The sequence below is a fragment of the Anoplopoma fimbria genome, chromosome 12, assembly GCF_027596085.1.
Source record: "Anoplopoma fimbria isolate UVic2021 breed Golden Eagle Sablefish chromosome 12, Afim_UVic_2022, whole genome shotgun sequence".
Lineage (NCBI taxonomy): Eukaryota > Metazoa > Chordata > Actinopteri > Perciformes > Anoplopomatidae > Anoplopoma > Anoplopoma fimbria.
In genome coordinates, this window is record NC_072460.1 from 23,236,143 (window position 1) to 23,255,226 (window position 19,084).

Here is a 19,084-nt window from a genome sequence, read left to right on the forward strand (position 1 = left end):
CTTCACACATCGACTGCTGCAGCCACACAGGCAGGCAAATCTTTTTTATTTGAATGTTTACATTGCAGTGTTGACACTTTGCTTTATGTAAATCGCATCCTGTTGGGTGGATTCTTCACACAAAAACACTTTGTGACGTCAAGTCATCCCAAACCGAGACCAAAGTGTCCGAACAATGTGGTGTGTTGGTTGTTTCCTGCTGCTCTGGAGGGAGTGGAGGGTCTCACTCCAGCCTGGGACGTCCTCACAACGCACAGCACAGTGTGAACCATTGAGTTACAGCAAAATCTGCAATGCCGTAGTCCTTTTATGCCGCCGTACAAAATCAAAACGCGACACCACAGTGCCTCAATATTGTCCAGTGAATCTACAGTACTCAGCTCTCCTCCTCGGCTTCTCACTCCTGCGACGCTGCCATCTGGGCTCGATATTTTCCCGTCATCTCCCTGGGCAGCGGCGTGCTGCCAGGACACGGCACCTGGCCCTCCACCTCGCAGATGCACTCCCTCAGACAGTACTTTTTGGGGCCGAAGTTGGCCGGGTTGGAGGCCTGCATCTTGGCTTGAGCCTCGGCTTGTAACACCTCTCTGTCGACAGAGAGCGGATCAAATCAGTATAATATAGATTATCTGGTCAATGCAGGGAAAGGCCTTTCTGCAGAAGACAATATAGAAAATCGCGGGTCTAAATAATAGCTATTGTTAAAGGCAGGGTTGGTAATCTTCAAAAACATTTTTGATATTTTGTATGCATCAAATGCTCTGACAAAAAATGTAATAAGAGTTTGCAACGTGGTGCTCAGTTATTTAGTTCGATCATTTAAAAAATCTAGCATAAGATTCTGCCTCTAATGTCAGTAGGAACACCTGAGCCTTTCCTACCTCGATGTTTTGTTTTTTTAATGCATATGACAATGAGTTCATGTACTCAAATGGCCTCCACAGTCACCACATCTCAATCCAACAAGGCACCTTTGGGATGTGGTGGAACAGGAGATTTACATCATAGACGTGGATGCTATCATGTAAATGTGGAACAAAATCTCTGGGGACCCAAACCAGAATTGACCTAATAAAGAGGCTGGTGAGTGTATATTATCAGTTGTGGTTTTACAGGCTGAATGTCAGTTAAGTGATACAGTTTTCATAATTCTTGCCAAGTGAAATGGAATTGACATGTGATCTGTAAGTTAAAATCTATCAACATAAATAGTCAAAAGTATCCAAACCAGGAGACACTGATCTTAACAACTATATGTTTAACCTATATATTTTAGAATATCTTACTCTGATTTGCCCAGAATCTTCTTAACATGTTGTGAAATTTGTTTGTGGTCCTTCCCTTCCACGTCCACCTGAACTTGCTCCCCATCGTCTGCAAAGGAGAGAGAGCACATCAGCCCAAGCTTGATACAATACATAATAATTATAATAATAATAATAAATGATGATGGTAATATTAATGCGGGTCAAACTAGCACATGGAAAAGTTTGCCTTCATGTTTTCCTGCCAGAGCTCTCCTTTGGTTCAGGCTTAGTTAGCTTTCAGAAAAGACCGTGTTTTGGGTTAAAATGAACTCTTTCTGGCAGAAATCCCCGACGGAAAACTTCTCCTGTGTGCATCAAACATCAGTACAAGAAAACACACCCAGGTAGAACTTCAAGAACGGTGACGGTGTCATATTTTTGAACATCATTATTTGGAGCCACTGGTTCTTGTACTGAATCTGAGGAATATTGAAGAACACAAACTTTCTGCAAAAAAAACAAAGAGAAGTAAACAGTTAGGAACGGCACATGACAGGTGGTATGACTGTCTTTAAATATATTTCTTTAAGTACATTTTTTCAGAAGCAAACTCAAACACAGGTGGAACATTTCTTTTGAATGCTAAATAAATAAATAAAAACAATTTAAAGGGAAATTTAAAAACAGATGCTGGTACTTACTTGTGTATGAAATTAGACACATCAATAAATATAAGGCTTAAATCTGAAGCTTAAATCAACTAAACAAAGTGAAGCTAAAATTATTGCTGAATTGATCTATTAGTCAATTAACAGAAAAATAACTATTTTGAAAATCAATGTATTGCTTGTGCCAAAAATTATCTGGTTCCAGTTTTTTTAAATATCTGCTGCTTTCAAAATTGTGACTATTTTCTGACATTTTATTTAACAAACAATTCGCCAATCAATAGTCATCATATATATATATATAAAAAGAAAAATGTTGTATTCTTTTTTAAAATATAGATTAAATATAGATTTTTTTAAAATATATATATATTTAAAAAAAAAAAAAAAACATTTTCCTTTTTTTTAACCAGGTTTATGTCTCATTGTGATTATATTTAAAAGGGACCTAAGGACTGCATGTTACAACAATAATCACAAACAGAAAAAAAAAGACTGTCAAACACTACTAATACCTGGGCACAATTAATTAGTCAATTAATTGATAGAATAACCAGCACAATTACAGATAATGATTATAATCACTAGTAACTAAATGTCGTACAATGACAAATAAAAACATTGTAATGGTATTTATCACAGCCTTTACTAGTAGTTTTGGTTATATACTTGTATTCTATGAAATATTATAGACTGACATAAGCACACATGCACCGTGTTAGTTCATGTAATAAGTGGTGGTTGTGTTTAGTATGCATGTGAGTCATATGTGCAGTGTTTCTATCAGTACATGTGTTTCTATATCAGTACATGTGTTTCTATATAGTCATGTGTTTCTATCAGTACATGTGTTTCTATCAGTGCATGTGTTTCTATCAGTGCATGTGTTTCTATCAGTGCATGTGTTTCTATCAGTACATGTGTTTCTATCAGTGCATGTGTTTCTATCAGTGCATGTGTTTCTATCATGTGTTTCATGTGTTTCTATCAGTGCATGTGTTTCTATCATGTGTTTCATGTGTTTCTATCAGTGCATGTGTTTCTATCAGTGCATGTGTTTCTATCAGTGCATGTGTTTCTATCAGTGCATGTGTTTCTATCAGTGCATGTGTTTCTATCAGTACATGTGTTTCTATCAGTACATGTGTTTCTATCAGTGCATGTGTTTCTATCAGTGCATGTGTTTCTATCAGTGCATGTGTTTCTATATCAGTGCATGTGTTTCTATCAGTGCATGTGTTTCTATCAGTGCATGTGTTTCTATCAGTGCATGTGTTTCTATCAGTGCATGTGTTTCTATCAGTACATGTTTTATCAGTACATGTGTTTCTATGTGTTTCTATCAGTGCATGTGTTTCTATCTGTGTTTCTATCAGTGCATGTGTTTCTATCAGTGCATGTGTTTCTATCAGTGCATGTGTTTCTATCAGTGCATGTGTATGTGTTTCTATCAGTACATGTGTTTCTATCAGTGCATGTGTTTCTATCAGTGCATGTGTTTCTATCAGTGCATGTGTTTCTATCAGTGCATGTGTTTCTATCTGTGCATGTGTTTCTATCAGTGCATGTGTTTCTATCAGTGCATGTGTTTCTATCAGTGCATGTGTTTCTATCAGTGCATGTGTTTCTATCAGTGCATGTGTTTCTCTGACCTTGCTCCGTCGCTCAGCTCTCCGTGTGTGTTGTAGTTCACCGTCATGATCTTCACTCTGTTCTTAAAGATGATGTCTCCCTTCTGGAGGTACTCCAGAGTCCTCCTGATGGGAAACCTTCCTTTCATAGGCATTTTAAAAACCCCTTTTTATTACGTATATCTACAGAGTATCACACTGAAGGAGCACAGCACAAGGAGAGGCGCCTTTTGATGACGTCAGAGGAGCGACCAGGAAGCTGGAAGTTGTTGTTTTTTTTAGTTTTTTTTTAGTTGACAACATGAGAAGTAGAAACAAAACAAACTATACTTACATGTATTATTATATTTAAATAAATAAATACAAAACCAAATAGAAAAATAATAGAAATAAAAAAATATATACAGTACCAGTCAAAAGTCTGGACACACCTTCTCATTCAAATGATTTTTATTTTTTTTTTATTTTTTTTTTTTTTTTATTTTATATATATATATATATATATATATATAGTTTGGACACACCTTTCATTTATTTCTATTTATTTTATATATATATACAGTACCAGTCAAAAGTTTGGACACACATTCTCATTCAATGGTTTTTATTTTTTTTATTTTTATTTATTTTATATATATATATATATATATATATATATATATTATTTATTTTTATTATTTTTTTATTTTTATTTATTTTATATATATATACAGTACCAGTCAAAAGTTTGGACACACCTTCTCATTCAATGGTTTTTCTTTATTTTTTATTTTTTCAATTTTTTTCTACATTGTAGATTAATATTGAAGACATCCAAACTATGAAGGAACACATATGGAATTATGTGGTAAACAAACAAATGCTCAACAAACCAGAATATGTTTCATATTTTAGATTCTTCAAAGTAGTTGAATGAGAAGGTGTGTCCAAACTTTTGACTGGTACTGTATATAGACAAGAACAGGGCTATCTCAAATTAATGAAAACATTTAATTTGTCTTTAAAAAGTTCCAGTGACTAAGTGAGCATAACTCTTTAAAAAAAAAAAAAAAAAAAAAGCAAATGAGAAAAAAATAATAAAACAATATTCTTTTGCAAAAACAAGAAAAGAAAAATAGTAAAAAAAAGAAATTATCTTTTCTTACTATTATATTTTTTGTAGGTTTTTTTTCTCTCCTTTATTGAACGGCGAATTTACAAACAGAAAGGCAGGTTGAACATAAATCGTTGTGTCTTTAAATATCTAAAATAAAAAGATAAGAAAATAAATTACAGTATATAAATTATAAACAATAAAAATAAACCATATAATAAATGGTCTTTAATTTAAATGAAAAGTTAGTACAGTCAAGTAAAACAATCATAATCCAATGATATAATGTACATTACTCTGAAATGGGCAATTCCAAAAAAGAAAATTCCAAGTCACATTTTAAATTTAATTTGATTTGTATCGCCCAATTTCACAAATCCCAAATTTGTCTCAGGGGTTTTTACAATGTGTACAACATACTACATCCTCTGTCCTTGGACATAATGAGTACTTTCACTTCAGGTACTTTAAGTATACTTTGATGCCAATATTTTATTCTATAACTAAAACTTATGATAGTTATTCTACAGTTTCTACTGCTTCTACATTAGTTTCCACATCAATCATCGCCTTTTTACCGTGACATCTCATCCTATTAATTAAGTGTTTACCAAGACTATTGTCAAACCTTTCAATGAGTTGAAGTTTTGAGTAGTTCAGAGTAGTAGAATACGATATCGACATCGGGTTTATAAACTTTACATTAGTTTCTATATTACAAAAGCATCATTTTTTTGTGGTTTGATGTTGTTTCCAAAGTTTTATTTACATGAGAGGGGATTCTGATAGAAATCTCACAGGTCATAGATTCACTCTAGCTTTAATATACATATATATATCAAACATCTCTCAGAAGTAAAAACAGACTCAGTCACGTCGTATTTCATACTTGTTTATTGTTTATTTCTTTAATAGCGTGCGGCCTCGGAGAAGCCGGCCTCAAGAGACTGGAATGCTGATACACTCGTTATTACATCTGTTTTTATCTTCGTCGTTGTGAGGTAGAAATGTGGGTTTTTTTTTGACAAACTTGAGCAAAACATGAATGTTGTTTCTGAATCTCAAAGTTTGAAGAAATACATGTACATGAGCAGAAAAACAAAAGTACATTTACATAGTATAAAATTGAAACCATAGGATACTCAATCCACAAAGCAGACGTTTTCCAATCTATTTTCCTCTAATGTGTTAGCTGCTCATGGTTAATATTTTAAAGCCACAACATTTAAAATGACATTTTTTTTTATAATACAGCATTTAATAAAATGCACTTAAGCAACTTCTTCATGCACTGCAATGCACTATAAAATTGATAACAATGCTCCTTATTAGGGCAGACAGCGACAAGATTATAAAACCCGGCTTAAAAACATCATGCACTCATTTTAATGAAACTACATGTACAAAGGTTATTTCACAACAGTGCCTTTACAAACAGTCTGGGTGGGTTTTAAACCTTAAATATTACAAGTGACATTTATTTCACAAGACATAATCCTTGTTTACTTCTTTACATTCCCGTTATCATTCATGTTGCTGCGGATGCGTATTCTGAACCATTATATGAGTGTGTGAGCCGATGCATGTCTCCATAAGGTTTATAAGACATTCAGGCTATACAGAAAATATTGTTTTTTTGTTTTAAGATCGGGGAAACCTGCCCAAAAGTACTTTAAGTACACTTAGTATGCAACAAGCAAATATGTTCACAACAAATTAAAGTTTTTAGAAAACATAAAGTGTTAGTCAGCATGAACACAGTGGAACGCCACAAAAGCTGATTGATGTGCAGATAGCAGAGTACAAATGCAAACACAAGTACAAAAACAGTAGCATGGCTAAACATACGCAGACATTTATGAACCCAAAAATCTTTAAAATAATCTTATTTCCTTTAAAAAGAAATAAATGCCATTGATAAATACACATATAAAATGCGGATTGAAACTGGTGGGATAGAAGGAAATAACATAATTGATTGTCGTAAAGGGAAAAGTGATGAGGCGATTGCACAGGTTATACATTAGCGACATATCCATGATAATCCAACAATAAATGTACCGAAACATGAAAATGACCCCAAAGCTAAAATCTCTGAGATGTCATTCAGTTAAAAAAAAAAAAAAAAAAGACATGTGGCCAGTTTAACTGGCTGATTTGGCTGACGTGAAACTGAATGAAATCGGATGTTGGTCATGTTGTAATGCACTGTGTGGTAGATAAATGCTATGAAGGCCAGTCCTTATGAATACAGATTAAGGATCAATTATTGAGGTTTGAGATTGTTTTCGTACCTGATTGGAGTTCTCATTCCAACTATTATTAAATGTAATTAAAGTAAAGAACTGTACATTAATGTCTCACACCTCGGGGGAAATGGTGTCAGTCTCAGAAAATAATTTATGAAGCATGTTTCGATGTCTTGTTGTGTGATATTCAGAACAGTCATACTGTTCTTAGCCTTTGAATCCACAATTTATCAGCATGGCCATTTAAGCATCTCCCGCGCCAATGTTCCCAAATACAAACATAAACAAATCATTTACAGCTTCAAAGTACACTTTAAAAGCAAGTACTCAGATTTATATTATCTTTAGACTTTAAAAAGATGAAGTTTCACTTCCACATGTAAGATTTCAGTTTGAACTTGTTGATACAGCTCATCTGTTACCTGCAAGCCAATGCAAAAGTATGTATGTGATCAACATGAGAGCATGGGAAGGCTTAGAAAACACTAAAACAATTTGAAAGGCTTATTTCAGGTTTATATATGTAATTAGATTGAAGTGCCATTAAGACATTAAAGGAGACAAGCACAGTTGCAGCTGCAGAAGATTCCTTTGTCCATCCAGTTCACAGCGACTGAGTTTGGAGCCAGGAATTCAACATCAGCTCCAGAAAACATTCCAACTGTCATCCTGGCTTTTATGTCCTAGATTATCTTCACCTACCAAGGATTCCTGAATGACTTTGCACCATGCGTCGTTAAAAAACAAACGGGCCGCTGCAGGATTTCCGACTCTTTTTCAACGGTAAACCCCACGAGAGACGAAGAAGAGTACCTGAAGTGGAGACTGGCTAATCGTTAAACGCTGGAGTGCTGGAGTGTCATTCTGCAGGGTCGGAGTCCTGGCTGTTATACTCAGCCGTCTCCATCTTGAGGATGTAAGGAATGATGCTGTCAATAGAGACGTTACCTATCAAGCCGGTGAAGAAGAGCTCCTCTGTGATGGCCGAGTTCATGAGGCGCAGGGCCGGGAGACGAGTCAGGATACGGGTCAACCTGGGGACACAAGCACATTATAGTTTATGAAAAGTCGTCTCATATAAGGTGTTCTTATATGAGGGTTCACACTTTTATTTTAGGGAATCATTTTCAGGACATATTCTAGCTATCTAGCTAGAATAACGGACAGGAGTCGCCCCGAAAGCTCAAATGTTCCTCTCTGTGGAAGTCTGAATTAAAATCCTGTCCTCCTCCCTCTAGCAGCAGTATCCGAGTGAATCACATCAGCAGAGGACAGGGGGACAGAGCACAGAGGACAGGGGGACAGAGCACAGAGGACAGGAGGACAGAGGACAGGAGGACAGAGGACAGGGGGACAGAGGACAGGAGGACAGGGGGACAGAGGACAGGAGGACAGGGGACAGACAGGGGGACAGAGGACAGGAGGACAGAGGACAGAGGACAGGAGGACAGAGGACAGGGGGACAGAGGACAGAGGACAGGGGGACAGAGGACAGGGAGGACAGGAGGACAGAGACAGGGGGACAGAGGACAGGGACAGGGGGACAGAGGACAGAGGACAGGGGGGAGGAGGACAGGGACAGGACAGGGGGACAGGACAGAGGACAGGACAGGGGGACAGAGGAGGACAGAGGACACAGAGGACAGGGGGACAGCACAGGAGGACAGGAGGGGGGGACAGGGGACAGAGGACAGGGGGACAGAGGACAGGGACAGAGGACAGGGGGGAGGCACAGAGGACAGAGGACAGGGGGACAGAGGAGGACAGGAGGACAGAGGACAGCACAGAGGACAGGAGGACAGAGGACAGAGGACAGGGGGGGGAATGACTTAAACACACTGGTGTCTGTGTTCTCATTCTTTATAAATGTCAGGATTGTTATTTATTTCATTGTCCTTTTGAGATTTGTTTCCAGTGAGATTTTACTGAGTTTATATAGTGACTTTGCCAATGCTGTTCTCGACATAATATTTAGTTATATAAAATAATTATAAATGAATTCTAATCCTTTTCTGAATTTATTTGTTTCTAAGATTATACATGTTATTAAAAGCATTGAATTAGTCATGAAAAAGAACCGAGTATCTATAAGGGTAAAATCCTAAACATTTCTGTTGTTGCTCTAGAAACATTTATTAATATTTGAAATATAAATAAATTCTAATCTGTTCTGAATTTATTCTTTTTTTTAAATAATATACTTTTTTTAAATGATTATTTAGTAATGATAAAGAACCGATAAGAGTACAGATTAAAAAAACGGAACTGATATATAGTATAGATACCCATTCTTTCTTACAGGCTTAGAAATCATAACAAATGGATCACGAAGAATAAGGCAAACACACCGGCAGATATACAGCACTTCATTTTATCCTACTGTAACTATTGCTACAAAAGTAAAAGATCTTATGGCCTGTTTTAACTTGACAACGCAGCATTGTATTTGAAGAGAAACACTAACAAAGTAATAAAGTACAGCTAGTATTTAGTAACTGGCAGTTTATGGTTTTTTGTGACTTATAATATTCTAAAGATCCCCACACCAATTCAAACAAATGTGTGTATATATCTTTACCAACTCATAATGTCTAATAATCTTTAGAATTGTAAAGAATTTTAGTACATATATGGTTAAACCCCTTTTAAATTTACTTTCACATCCATCACCTGAAATCCACTGTGGCTTACTACAACCACTATGGTGGGGAGGTGGAGCTGACTGGTTATACTGGAGGTGTGAATGTACCTGTAGGTGTCATCTTGGTAGGTTTTCTGCACGTAGTCCTGCAGCTCCATCAACGCTTTCTCCTGGAACTTCTCAATCTGCCCGCTGCTGTCCACACCTGGGTGATCTGATAAAACAAATCACACACACACACACACACACACACACACACACACACACACACACACACACACACACACACACACACACACACACACACACACACACACACACACACACACACACACACAGGTCATTGACTCAAATCACTTTCTCTCTTCCAAGTAATTCTTTTTATTTGACAAAAAAAGCTTGAGTGTTTATTACTAACTTGATTAAGAAAAGCAGACTCACCCGGGCTGAACAACACTATTGCTTTCAGGTAGGCATATTCGTAGCTGTCGGTCTCCAACCTCGTCATGCTGTTACAGAACTCCTGGAACTTCCAAATGTGCTCCATCACCTGCTTCACCCTCTCCCCCGAAAGCTTGTCTGAGAGAGAAGAAAATGTTTAATGTACTAGGATTCATAACTACTTAGCTCTATCTAACCAGGGAAGTCACTTTCCTGGTTAGATAGGAAAACTAAATGGAGCATCATTTACTAAATGAACATCATGCTGTATTGAAGAAGACTTGAAACTAGAGATTGAGACCATAAACTCATGTTTACAATGTTTACTGAGGGAATAAATCAAGAGAGAAGTAGGGTAATTATCTTATAGACTTCCATACAGTCTGTCCTTTTTTTTGCAACAGGAGGAGTTGCCCCCCCTGCTGGTAAGTGGAGAGAATACAAGTTTTAAGACACTTCGGCATTGGCTTCAATCTTCTTAAGGGGAGATTTCTGCCTGTATTAGACATGGTCATAGTTAACATGTGAAGTCTTGAGTTCCAGCCCCAAATGTGTTTTGTGAGGACAGAGTGACCTTGAGTCCAGCTGGATGTTCGTGGCAAATTTGAAGAAATTCCCTCAAAGCGTCGGACATGAATTCACAGGTGGCCGTTTGTGCCAACAAGACAGACGGATAACCCGACAACATCAAAGATTTGCAATTCGCCATCACTGTTAGTAAATGACAGACTTTGTCATGTTGTATCTGAGCCATCATGCGTGACCCATTAACAATGATAGTTAGTAGTTATTCTATGCTTTGGGTCAGGTTTCTTCATGATAACACCTACAAATAGAATCACATATCTTTACTCCTCTTTCAATTGTGTGTGTGTGTGTCCTACTGAGGAATGATGGCGAGGTCTGTGGTCCATACCGTCCTGGATGCTGCTCTGGAGGTGGTTGATGATGGCAGCGAGGATGGTCGACAGGTTCATCTCATGAGCGCACTGAGCGAGACCCAGAGTAAACAGCTCATTCCAGCAGGCTCGCACCAAGCTGGTGTTTGCCTCCTGACTGAGAAGAAAAGAGGCGGGAAAAGTAGATGAGTGTGAAGCCGTAGATGGACAGCGGCGTTATTGTATGGTTTAAGTCTCCCCGTGTCAAATGCATTCTTACCCAAGAGCTGAGAAGGCAGGGATGGACCGAGCCCAGTGCATGGAGAGAAAGAGAAGTCTGGATGCTGACTCACAGATGTAGTGTACGTTCAGATACTCGGGCATGGGGCTGGGCATGGTCAGCTGGACCAAGAGGAAAAGACGAAAAAAGACATATGAGAGAAATTAAAAAAAAAATGTAGGAAGAGTCGGAAGAACAGAGTAAACATATTTTCCATCGAGAAAAGCTTTCAGTGATGTTCAATGGAGAATTACTCTCCGGTTCTCATATAACTGACGCTTTTTCAGCTTCTACGCTAACCTTTATGGGAGCCGCCATTGTTGTTTGAATGTCTGGATGCTGATTGGTGACACGACTGATTTTTGTGTGATATGTGAACCAATGATACTCGCATAATCTTGTTACATTGTGAGAATTAGTTTGTTTCCCTTTATTTTGCACAATTTAAAAAGATAGGCAAACATAACAGAGATGAATAACATCACACTGCAGGAAGAGGCAGACAACCCACTGGGCTTATTTGAAGCCTCCACCTATATAATATTAAAATGTTCCAATTTTATAGAGAACCAAAAAAATATACATAAGATATGTACATAATATTGATGGCAAAATATTTGAAGAAGATATGATATAACAACAATAACAATAGATTATCAATAACAAAAAAAGAAAGAAAGTGTGATTGAGTGGAGATGTGTGTGTGTGTGTGTGTGTGTGTGTGTGTGTGTGTGTGTGTGTGTGTGTGTGTGTGTGTGTGTGTGCAAGAGTGTGTGCACGAGTAATCCAGATGCTGTGTTGGCCTCCGCCAGGGCTGCCCATTGTCACCAATCCTGTTTGTGATTTTCATGGACAGGATTTCAAGGCGCAGCCGGGGGGAGGAGAGTTTCCGGTTTGGGGACCTCAGAATCACATCCCTGCTTTTTGCAGATGATGTGGTTCTGTTGGCTTCTTCAGAACGTGACCTTCAGCACGCACTGGGGCGGTTCACAGCCGAGTGGGAAGCGGTCGGGATGAGAGTCAGTACCTCCAAGTCTGACGCCATGGTTCTCGTCCGGAAAACGGTGGATTGCACCCTCTGGGTTGGGAGTGAGTCACTGCCCCAAGCGAGGGAGTTCAAGTATCTCGGGATCGTATAAAATGGAAAGCTAAAATGGAGCGGGAGATGGACAGGCGGTTCGGTGCAGCGTCAGCAGTGATGCGGGCGTTGTACCGGACCGTTGTGGTGAAGAAGGAGCTGAGCCGAAAGGCAAAGCTCTCGATTTACCAGTCCATCTACGTTCCAACCCTCACCTATGGTCATGAGCTTTGGGTAGTGACCGAAAGAATGAGATCGCGAATACAAGCGGCCGAAATGAGCTTCCTTCGTAGGGTGGCTGGGCTCAGCCTTAGAGATAGGGTGAGGAGCTCAGACATCCGGAGGGAGCTCGGAGTAGAGCCGCTGCTCCTTCGCGTCGAAAGGGGCCAGCTGAGGTGGCTCGGGCATCTGATCAGGATGCCTCCTGGACGCCTCCCTTTAGAGGTTTTCCAGGCACGTCCAACTGGTAAGAGGCCCCGGGGTAGACCCAGAACACGCTGGAGAGATTATATATCTCGTCTGGCCTGGGAACGCCTCGGGGTCCCCCAGGAGGAGCTGGAAAGTGTTGCTGGGGAGAAGGAGGTCTGGAGGACCCTCCTTAGCTTGCTGCCCCCGCGACCCGGCCCCGGATAAGCGGAGGAAATGGATGGATGGATGGATGAATGAGTTGACTCCACCCACCTTAAAGCCGACATGGCTGTCTGTGAGCAGCGGTCCTTCCACCTCAATGATGGGGGTCTCCTGGTCTCGACCAATCAGCTGGATGGTTGTTCCGCTGACACACTGCGGCTTATCTGCCAGACTCTGTCCGACACCTGCTTCAGGTGGGTTGAAAACTTTGGCCAGGGTGTCAAAGGCACTGTGACACACACACACACACACAAACACACACCTTTAAATGACCTGCTGTGACAAAAACCTCTCTGCAACTTTAATATAAGTGTCTTATATAATATTTTTGCCTCTGTAGAGACAAACATGCTCAATTTTAAATAATCTGCTCCCAAAGAGGTCACAAGCTCGTCACATGGTCCCAAGAACGACCAAGAAAAAGATGTGAATTCACGGAGGGCCTGTTGAAGTGATGAGAAGCTGCAGATATTTCTCACAACAACCTCCCCTCCTCTTTGTGCACTGCTCACTGACCGTGTTATCTCGCTGGCAGATTGCTCCTCCTGCTGGCTGTCTGATGTATCACCATTGTTTAGATTCTCTCTTAGCGAGTCGCTCAGGTTGGCCAGTGATGTCACCACATTGGCTAGTGTTCCCAAGTCCCCCTGGCCATGGTCCATCTGAAGACAAATGCAGATTATTTTCCATCAAATAGGTCAGTTGAACTGGAAAACACGAAATAGGTCATCCTAAACTGGAGCAAATCATAAAAGTGTGTTTCCTTGAACAACATGGAATTAAATGAAATGCTGAAAGGGGAAACACTGTAGAGATTAAGCCTGATTTTAGATGGAATTTATCATCCGTCTTGCAGTTTGAGCAGTTCCACTGTTTCCCTCATGAATGCAGTCTAAAATTCCATTATAAACTTTAGGTTGCCTATTTTATTGTAATGTTTTACATGTTGTGGTTTAAACTGTATACTTGACTCGGACTGGTGTGATATAAAACTGAGCTTCACTGTGGAACAGATGGAACAAACTGTCGGCATCTTCCAGCCATCTGCAGCTCCATATTTAGCTTTTAAGCTGCCTACTTTCGGTTCATAGCAGAACTGCAAGTAATGCTGCCTATCTCTCTTTTTGTCAACATCAAGGACAGTTATCTTGTTTGAATAAACTAAATAGGAAAAGTGGACAAAACCAGCTAAAGGCTTACATAAAGTATAAACATTAAAGAGATTACTGTGAGTAAATACACAGTACAAGATGAATTAAAACAGTTTTACAGATTTTCAAGCTAAAACCCTTTTTTCTGTGTTGACCCCATAATACGAAGCACCAAATACATATCAGCCTCACAATAAAAGAGTGACAAACAATTCCAAGAACAGACAGGCAGATGTTATATTTACTGTAATTGCAGAAACAGCTGTACCTTTGAGTCAGTGGCCAGCAGCAGAGTTCCATCACTCTGGATGACCGGCTGCTGGATATTAACCAGCATGCCTTGGTCCAGCAAGCTGGATCTGCACATGACACAGATCATCATGAAAAAAGAGTTGACATAACAACAACATCCACAGCTGAGCGATAGAACAACAGAGCCTGAGGTTTTGTCTGCAGGTCTGAGTCCCACTGACCTGGAGCCGTCTGTCTCTGTATCGGAGATGAAGGTTGGCGTGGCGATGAGCGGACTGTTTAGGTCTTTGCGAATGTAGATCTTTTGGGTGGAGGCAGCACAGTTGGCGTGCTTTTCTCTGGGCACTACGTCGATGGGCTTCCTCTCACTCTGGACAGCTGAGAATAAACAAAGAGAAACGTTTACGACTACTGTTACCGTCTATGGAAAAACAACCCCAGTACACTTTTTCAATGAAAATTAAGACGACCTTTTAAGGCCTTTTTTTTAATAGGGGAAATGAATGTTTCTTTACTTTTCAAGACCTGCAGGTACCTTGATAATACCTGATTTGTTTCTGGGTGTTTTTGTCAACATGTTTTCGTATGGTGTCCTGGATTTGGATGAAAACTCACAGTCAGTCTTCATCCCCATGTTAAGGCATTTCTTCAACCGACAGAACTGGCAGCGATTGCGGTGGTGTTTGTTGATGACGCAGTCCTGTTTACTGCGGCAGCTGTACGTCAGGTGCTTCCTCACGCTCCGCTTGAAGAAGCCTTTACATCCCTCGCAACTGACCGCTCCGTAGTGACGCCCTGAACACGGAGGAAAACTAATCAGACCGGTGTGAGTCGCTGTGCGCGTGGGTGCAATAAAACATACAGTTTGATTTGTCTTCCGGATAAATGAGCCAAAGGTAAACACACAGACCCTCACATCATCAGGTGATGCAACTGCAAGCGTTAGTACCTGAAGCCTTGTCCCCACACACCAGACAGTACTCCACCGGCTGCGGTCGGCTCAAGTCCCCTGACTGCCCTAACAACCGTTCCATTGACACTGGATCTGTGACGATCTGAAAAAGCAAAGTCAAACACAGGCCTTTAATCTTGTGTTTCACCTTGACTCAATGTCAAAATCATTCTTAATAGTATAAATTCAATATAGTATTATCGATTTGCACCAGGGGGTGATGTTATGGGGGATCTGTACCTGTATCCTTCCTGGCATCAGGCTGTCTGCAGCCGTGAAGATGAGCTGCTTGGTGTTGTGGCTGTCCGGTGAGGCCAGGATGACCTTGCCTGCCCCCGAGCTGTCAGCCGTAGTCAGAATGAACTGCTGCTTGGGAGCACTGGACGGCTTCATCGCTGTCACTATCTGGATCTTCTGACCTGTCTGCTGGTCAGTTACAATCTGAGGGTGTTAGAGATGGAAGAGGGAGACGGAAATAGAGAGAGAGAGAAGTTGAAAAGAACAGGCACCAACGGGGTTGAAGTTAAAAAAAGAAGCGAGTGACATTGACGGTGGAAGAGATACGTCACGCGTTGTAACATCAACTTGCTCGTCAGTGTCACATTCTCTGAAGCCAACTAATGCGCAGAGTGCAGCGGTTACCTGTATCCGCTGTGGTGTCGTGGCAGGCTCTGTGGAGATGACCTGAAAGCGCTGTGGAGACTCGCTCATCATGGAGTCTGAAGGAGAGGATGACACCTACAATTTGAAACACATTTTAACAAGCTTAAACACATACAGCTTATGATTAATAAGCCTGAAACACACGTATATTTTACTTGAGTCTGTGTAAGGCATAGACATTACATTATACAAAGCTTTGTCTGAACTGTCTGGAGAACTTGTCTATAGAAGGTTTAGTCTCTATGGCAACAAATAAAGGCAGCATCCACCAACCAGAGACAATAAAAGTAGCACCCAGTATTCTAGCGTTCATGTGGGTTATATGGGATAACTCAGACTGCCAGAAAACAGCATATCTCCCTCTGCAGGCTCACCTCTGCCTCGTGCTCAGAGTCCACTTTCTGCTGAGAGAGCAGATTGAGGTTGGTCGTCATGATGATGTAAGGTCATTAGTGAGGTCTGTTTGGGAAGATGCCACAGATAATCAACCACAAAAGGTGCAAACTGTCACAGAGGAACAGGCCAACGCTACGACAGCTTTATAAATATAACGGTGTGCTTTGCGGATCATAGATGACGCATGATGATGCTGATTGAGATACGAAGTTTTATGTGTGACGAACCGTTTTGATTATTTAGAGGGGACGTTCTGATTTATGCCATGTCACATGAATGGCTGTAGCACAGCAAGTTCTTGTTGTCATTACAGTTTTGCTCCATCTTTTTGACACACTCTTAAAAAGACAAGGTGTCCAAAAATGGAAAAAAAAAAGGAATCTCAAGACAGCAAAAATAAAAACAACTTTCTTTTTCATTACAGAACATCAAATCGTAAGTTTGCAACATGAGATCATTTAACTGTGCTGAAGAAAAGGGAGAATAAACATCTGTATTGTGTTATTAACATCTGGTTATAACTCTACATAATCACTGACAGCAGATGAGCTGACACCACAAATACAGATATTTATTATACTTTATTAAAGACTGTAAAAAAATGTTTTGCAATTGTGTGTAAAAAGCACAAATCATTCAATGTTGTGATCAATGCATTTTGCATTAAACACCATCTATTAATGCTCCAAAACCTAATAAATCTGTAAATCAAATGTGAATGACCACAATGCATTTTGCATTAAACACCATCTATTAATGCTCCAAAACCTAATAAATCAAATGTGAATGACCACAATGCATTTTGCATTAAACACCATCTATTAATGCTCCAAAACCTAATAAATCAAATGTGAATGACCACAATGCATTTTGCATTAAACACCATCTATTAATGCTCCAAAACCTAATAAATCTGTAAATCAAATGTGAATGACCACAATGCATTTTGCATTAAACACCATCTATTAATGCTCCAAAACCTAATAATCAAAACTAATAAATCAAATATGAATGACCACAATGCATTTTGCATTAAACACCATCTATTAATGCTCCAAAACCTAATAAATCAAATGTGAATGACCACAATGCATTTTGCATTAAACACCATCTATTAATGCTCCAAAACCTAATAAATCAAATGTGAATGACCACAATGCATTTTGCATTAAACACCATCTATTAATGCTCATTAAACACCATCTATTAATGCTCCAAAACCTAATAAATCAAATATGAATGACCACAATGCATTTTGGGCATCTTCTTTAATTTGAGACTAATTAAAAAACATAAAAAATCAAGACAGCTAGTGATAAACATAAACCTCAAACACAACAGAATGTAGCATGCTTCGCTTTTTCCCCCCTTTTTTTGGCCCCTCTGAGCACCCGTCCTCCAGCCCTCCGCGAACACATCACAACAACGGAAACACAAAATGGACAATCTGGCACGTGGCCAATCTTCTAATTTTAAGCTTTTAAACGTCTCGACGAGCACGAGCACGAGTTAATTTATTTAATCACGACTCTCGAGGCTCCTCCCAGCCGTTCTCCCGGGTCAAAAAGAGGCAGGAAGAGGGAGCTAGCTTCACATGCTAACAGGCTAGCTGCGCTCTTCCATCACCCCGTGTCGCACATGGCTCTCCATCCGGGTCCTTCAGACTCACCTCCGGGTCCCAGGCGCTCTGCTATGTCATCAAACATTTGTTTTGTTTTTGTCTTCCGTTAAAGGTCATAGTTCGTGACCCCTCCAGCACCGCCAGCGTGCGGATGATGGTGGAGGTTTTTTTTTTTTTTTTTTTTTTTTTTTTTTTTTTTTTTTTTTTTTTTTTGGTTTTTTCTTCTTCTTCCTCTTCCTTCCTCGCGCTCGCATCCTCGCGCGCCTCCCAAACACCCCCCACCCGCCCGCGAGCCAGACAGCACTGACGTCATCGTGTCTGACTGTGAAATTAACATAAAATAACATTTTAATAAGTACAGTATTTATTTTATATATATATTATATTTATTTATTTTTATATATATATATATAGTTTAGTATAAAAGTCTGGATACACCTTCTCATTCAATGGTTTATTTTTATTCAATGGTTTATTTTTTTTTTATTTTATTTATTTTATATATATATACAGTACCAGTCAAAAGTCTGGGCGCACCTTTCATTCAATGGTTTATTTTTATTTTTATTTATTTTATATTATATTTATTTATTTTATATTATTATATTTATTTATTTATTATATATATATATATATACAGTACCAGTCAAAAGTTTGGACACACCTTCTCATTCAATGGTTTATTTTTATTTTTATTTATTTTATATATATATTTTTATTTATTTTATTATTTTTATTTTATATATATTATTATATTATATATATATATATATATATATATACAGTACCAGTCAAAAGTTTGGACACACCTTCTCATTCAATGTTTATTTTTATTTTTATTTTTTTATTTTTTTTATTATATTATATATTTTATTATATATTATTTTTATTTATTTTATATTTATTTTATTTATTATATATATATATATATATATATATATATACAGTACCAGTCAAAAGTTTGGACACACCTTCTCATTCAATGGTTTATTTTTTTTTTTTTATTTTATTTTATATATATATATATATTATTTTTATTTATTTTATATATATATTATATTTATTTATTTTATATATATATATATACAGTACCAGTCAAAAGTTTGGACACACCTTCTCATTCAATGGTTTGGCACAAACCTTCAGGCTTCATTCTGAAGTTTATTTTTATTTATTTTATATATATATATATATACCTTTATATATTTTTATT

At 38.7% G+C, this 19,084-nt stretch overlaps 2 protein-coding genes across 5 annotated transcripts; both read right to left on the reverse strand.

Moving 5' to 3' along the window:
- Positions 1–37: 37 nt before the first annotated feature.
- Positions 38–3,770, reverse strand: mrps25 (mitochondrial ribosomal protein S25). Its single transcript, XM_054609661.1, has 4 exons — positions 3,568–3,770; positions 1,648–1,754; positions 1,287–1,374; positions 38–587 (listed from the first exon to the last, which is right to left on the reverse strand). The coding sequence occupies exons 1-4, from the start codon at positions 3,699–3,701 to the stop codon at positions 398–400; spliced, it is 519 nt and encodes a 172-aa protein (XP_054465636.1). The 5' UTR covers positions 3,702–3,770; the 3' UTR covers positions 38–397.
- A 1,758-nt stretch (positions 3,771–5,528) lies between these two features.
- On the reverse strand, positions 5,529–18,036 carry nr2c2 (nuclear receptor subfamily 2, group C, member 2). Of its 4 annotated transcripts, none has more exons than XM_054609261.1 (15): positions 17,920–18,036; positions 16,229–16,313; positions 15,834–15,929; positions 15,432–15,632; positions 15,189–15,294; positions 14,855–15,034; positions 14,461–14,617; positions 14,256–14,346; positions 13,353–13,498; positions 12,888–13,065; positions 11,129–11,250; positions 10,887–11,026; positions 9,971–10,108; positions 9,638–9,743; positions 5,529–7,922 (listed from the first exon to the last, which is right to left on the reverse strand). In XM_054609261.1, exons 2-15 carry the CDS (start codon positions 16,286–16,288, stop codon positions 7,748–7,750), a joined length of 1,896 nt encoding a protein of 631 aa, XP_054465236.1. In that variant the 5' UTR covers positions 16,289–16,313; positions 17,920–18,036; the 3' UTR covers positions 5,529–7,747. The 4 variants fall into 4 exon arrangements, with proteins under 4 accessions (XP_054465236.1, XP_054465235.1, XP_054465237.1 ...); XM_054609260.1 differs by having other exon boundaries at positions 14,786–15,034; XM_054609262.1 differs by lacking the exon at positions 17,920–18,036 and having other exon boundaries at positions 14,786–15,034; positions 15,834–15,910; positions 16,229–16,315.
- Between the last annotated feature and the right edge of the window lie 1,048 nt (positions 18,037–19,084).

Bases quoted from the DNA above. Each gene is read 5' to 3' on its own strand.
- mrps25 (XM_054609661.1), bottom strand. From the start codon at position 3,701: ATGCCTATGAAAGGAAGGTTTCCCATCAGGAGGACTCTGGAGTACCTC. The intron at 1,755-3,567 runs GTCAGAGAAACA...TTTTTTTTGCAG, and splicing joins GAGCTGAGCGACGGAGCAAG to AAAGTTTGTGTTCTTCAATA. The intron at 1,375-1,647 runs GTGTGTTTTCTT...TCTCCTTTGCAG, and splicing joins GTTCTTGAAGTTCTACCTGG to ACGATGGGGAGCAAGTTCAG.
- nr2c2 (XM_054609260.1), bottom strand. From the start codon at position 16,288: ATGACGACCAACCTCAATCTGCTCTCTCAGCAGAAAGTGGACTCTGAG. The intron at 15,930-16,228 runs GTGAGCCTGCAG...TTCAAATTGTAG, and splicing joins ACTCTGAGCACGAGGCAGAG to GTGTCATCCTCTCCTTCAGA. The intron at 14,347-14,460 runs GTCAGTGGGACT...TGTCATGTGCAG, and splicing joins ACAGAGACAGACGGCTCCAG to ATCCAGCTTGCTGGACCAAG.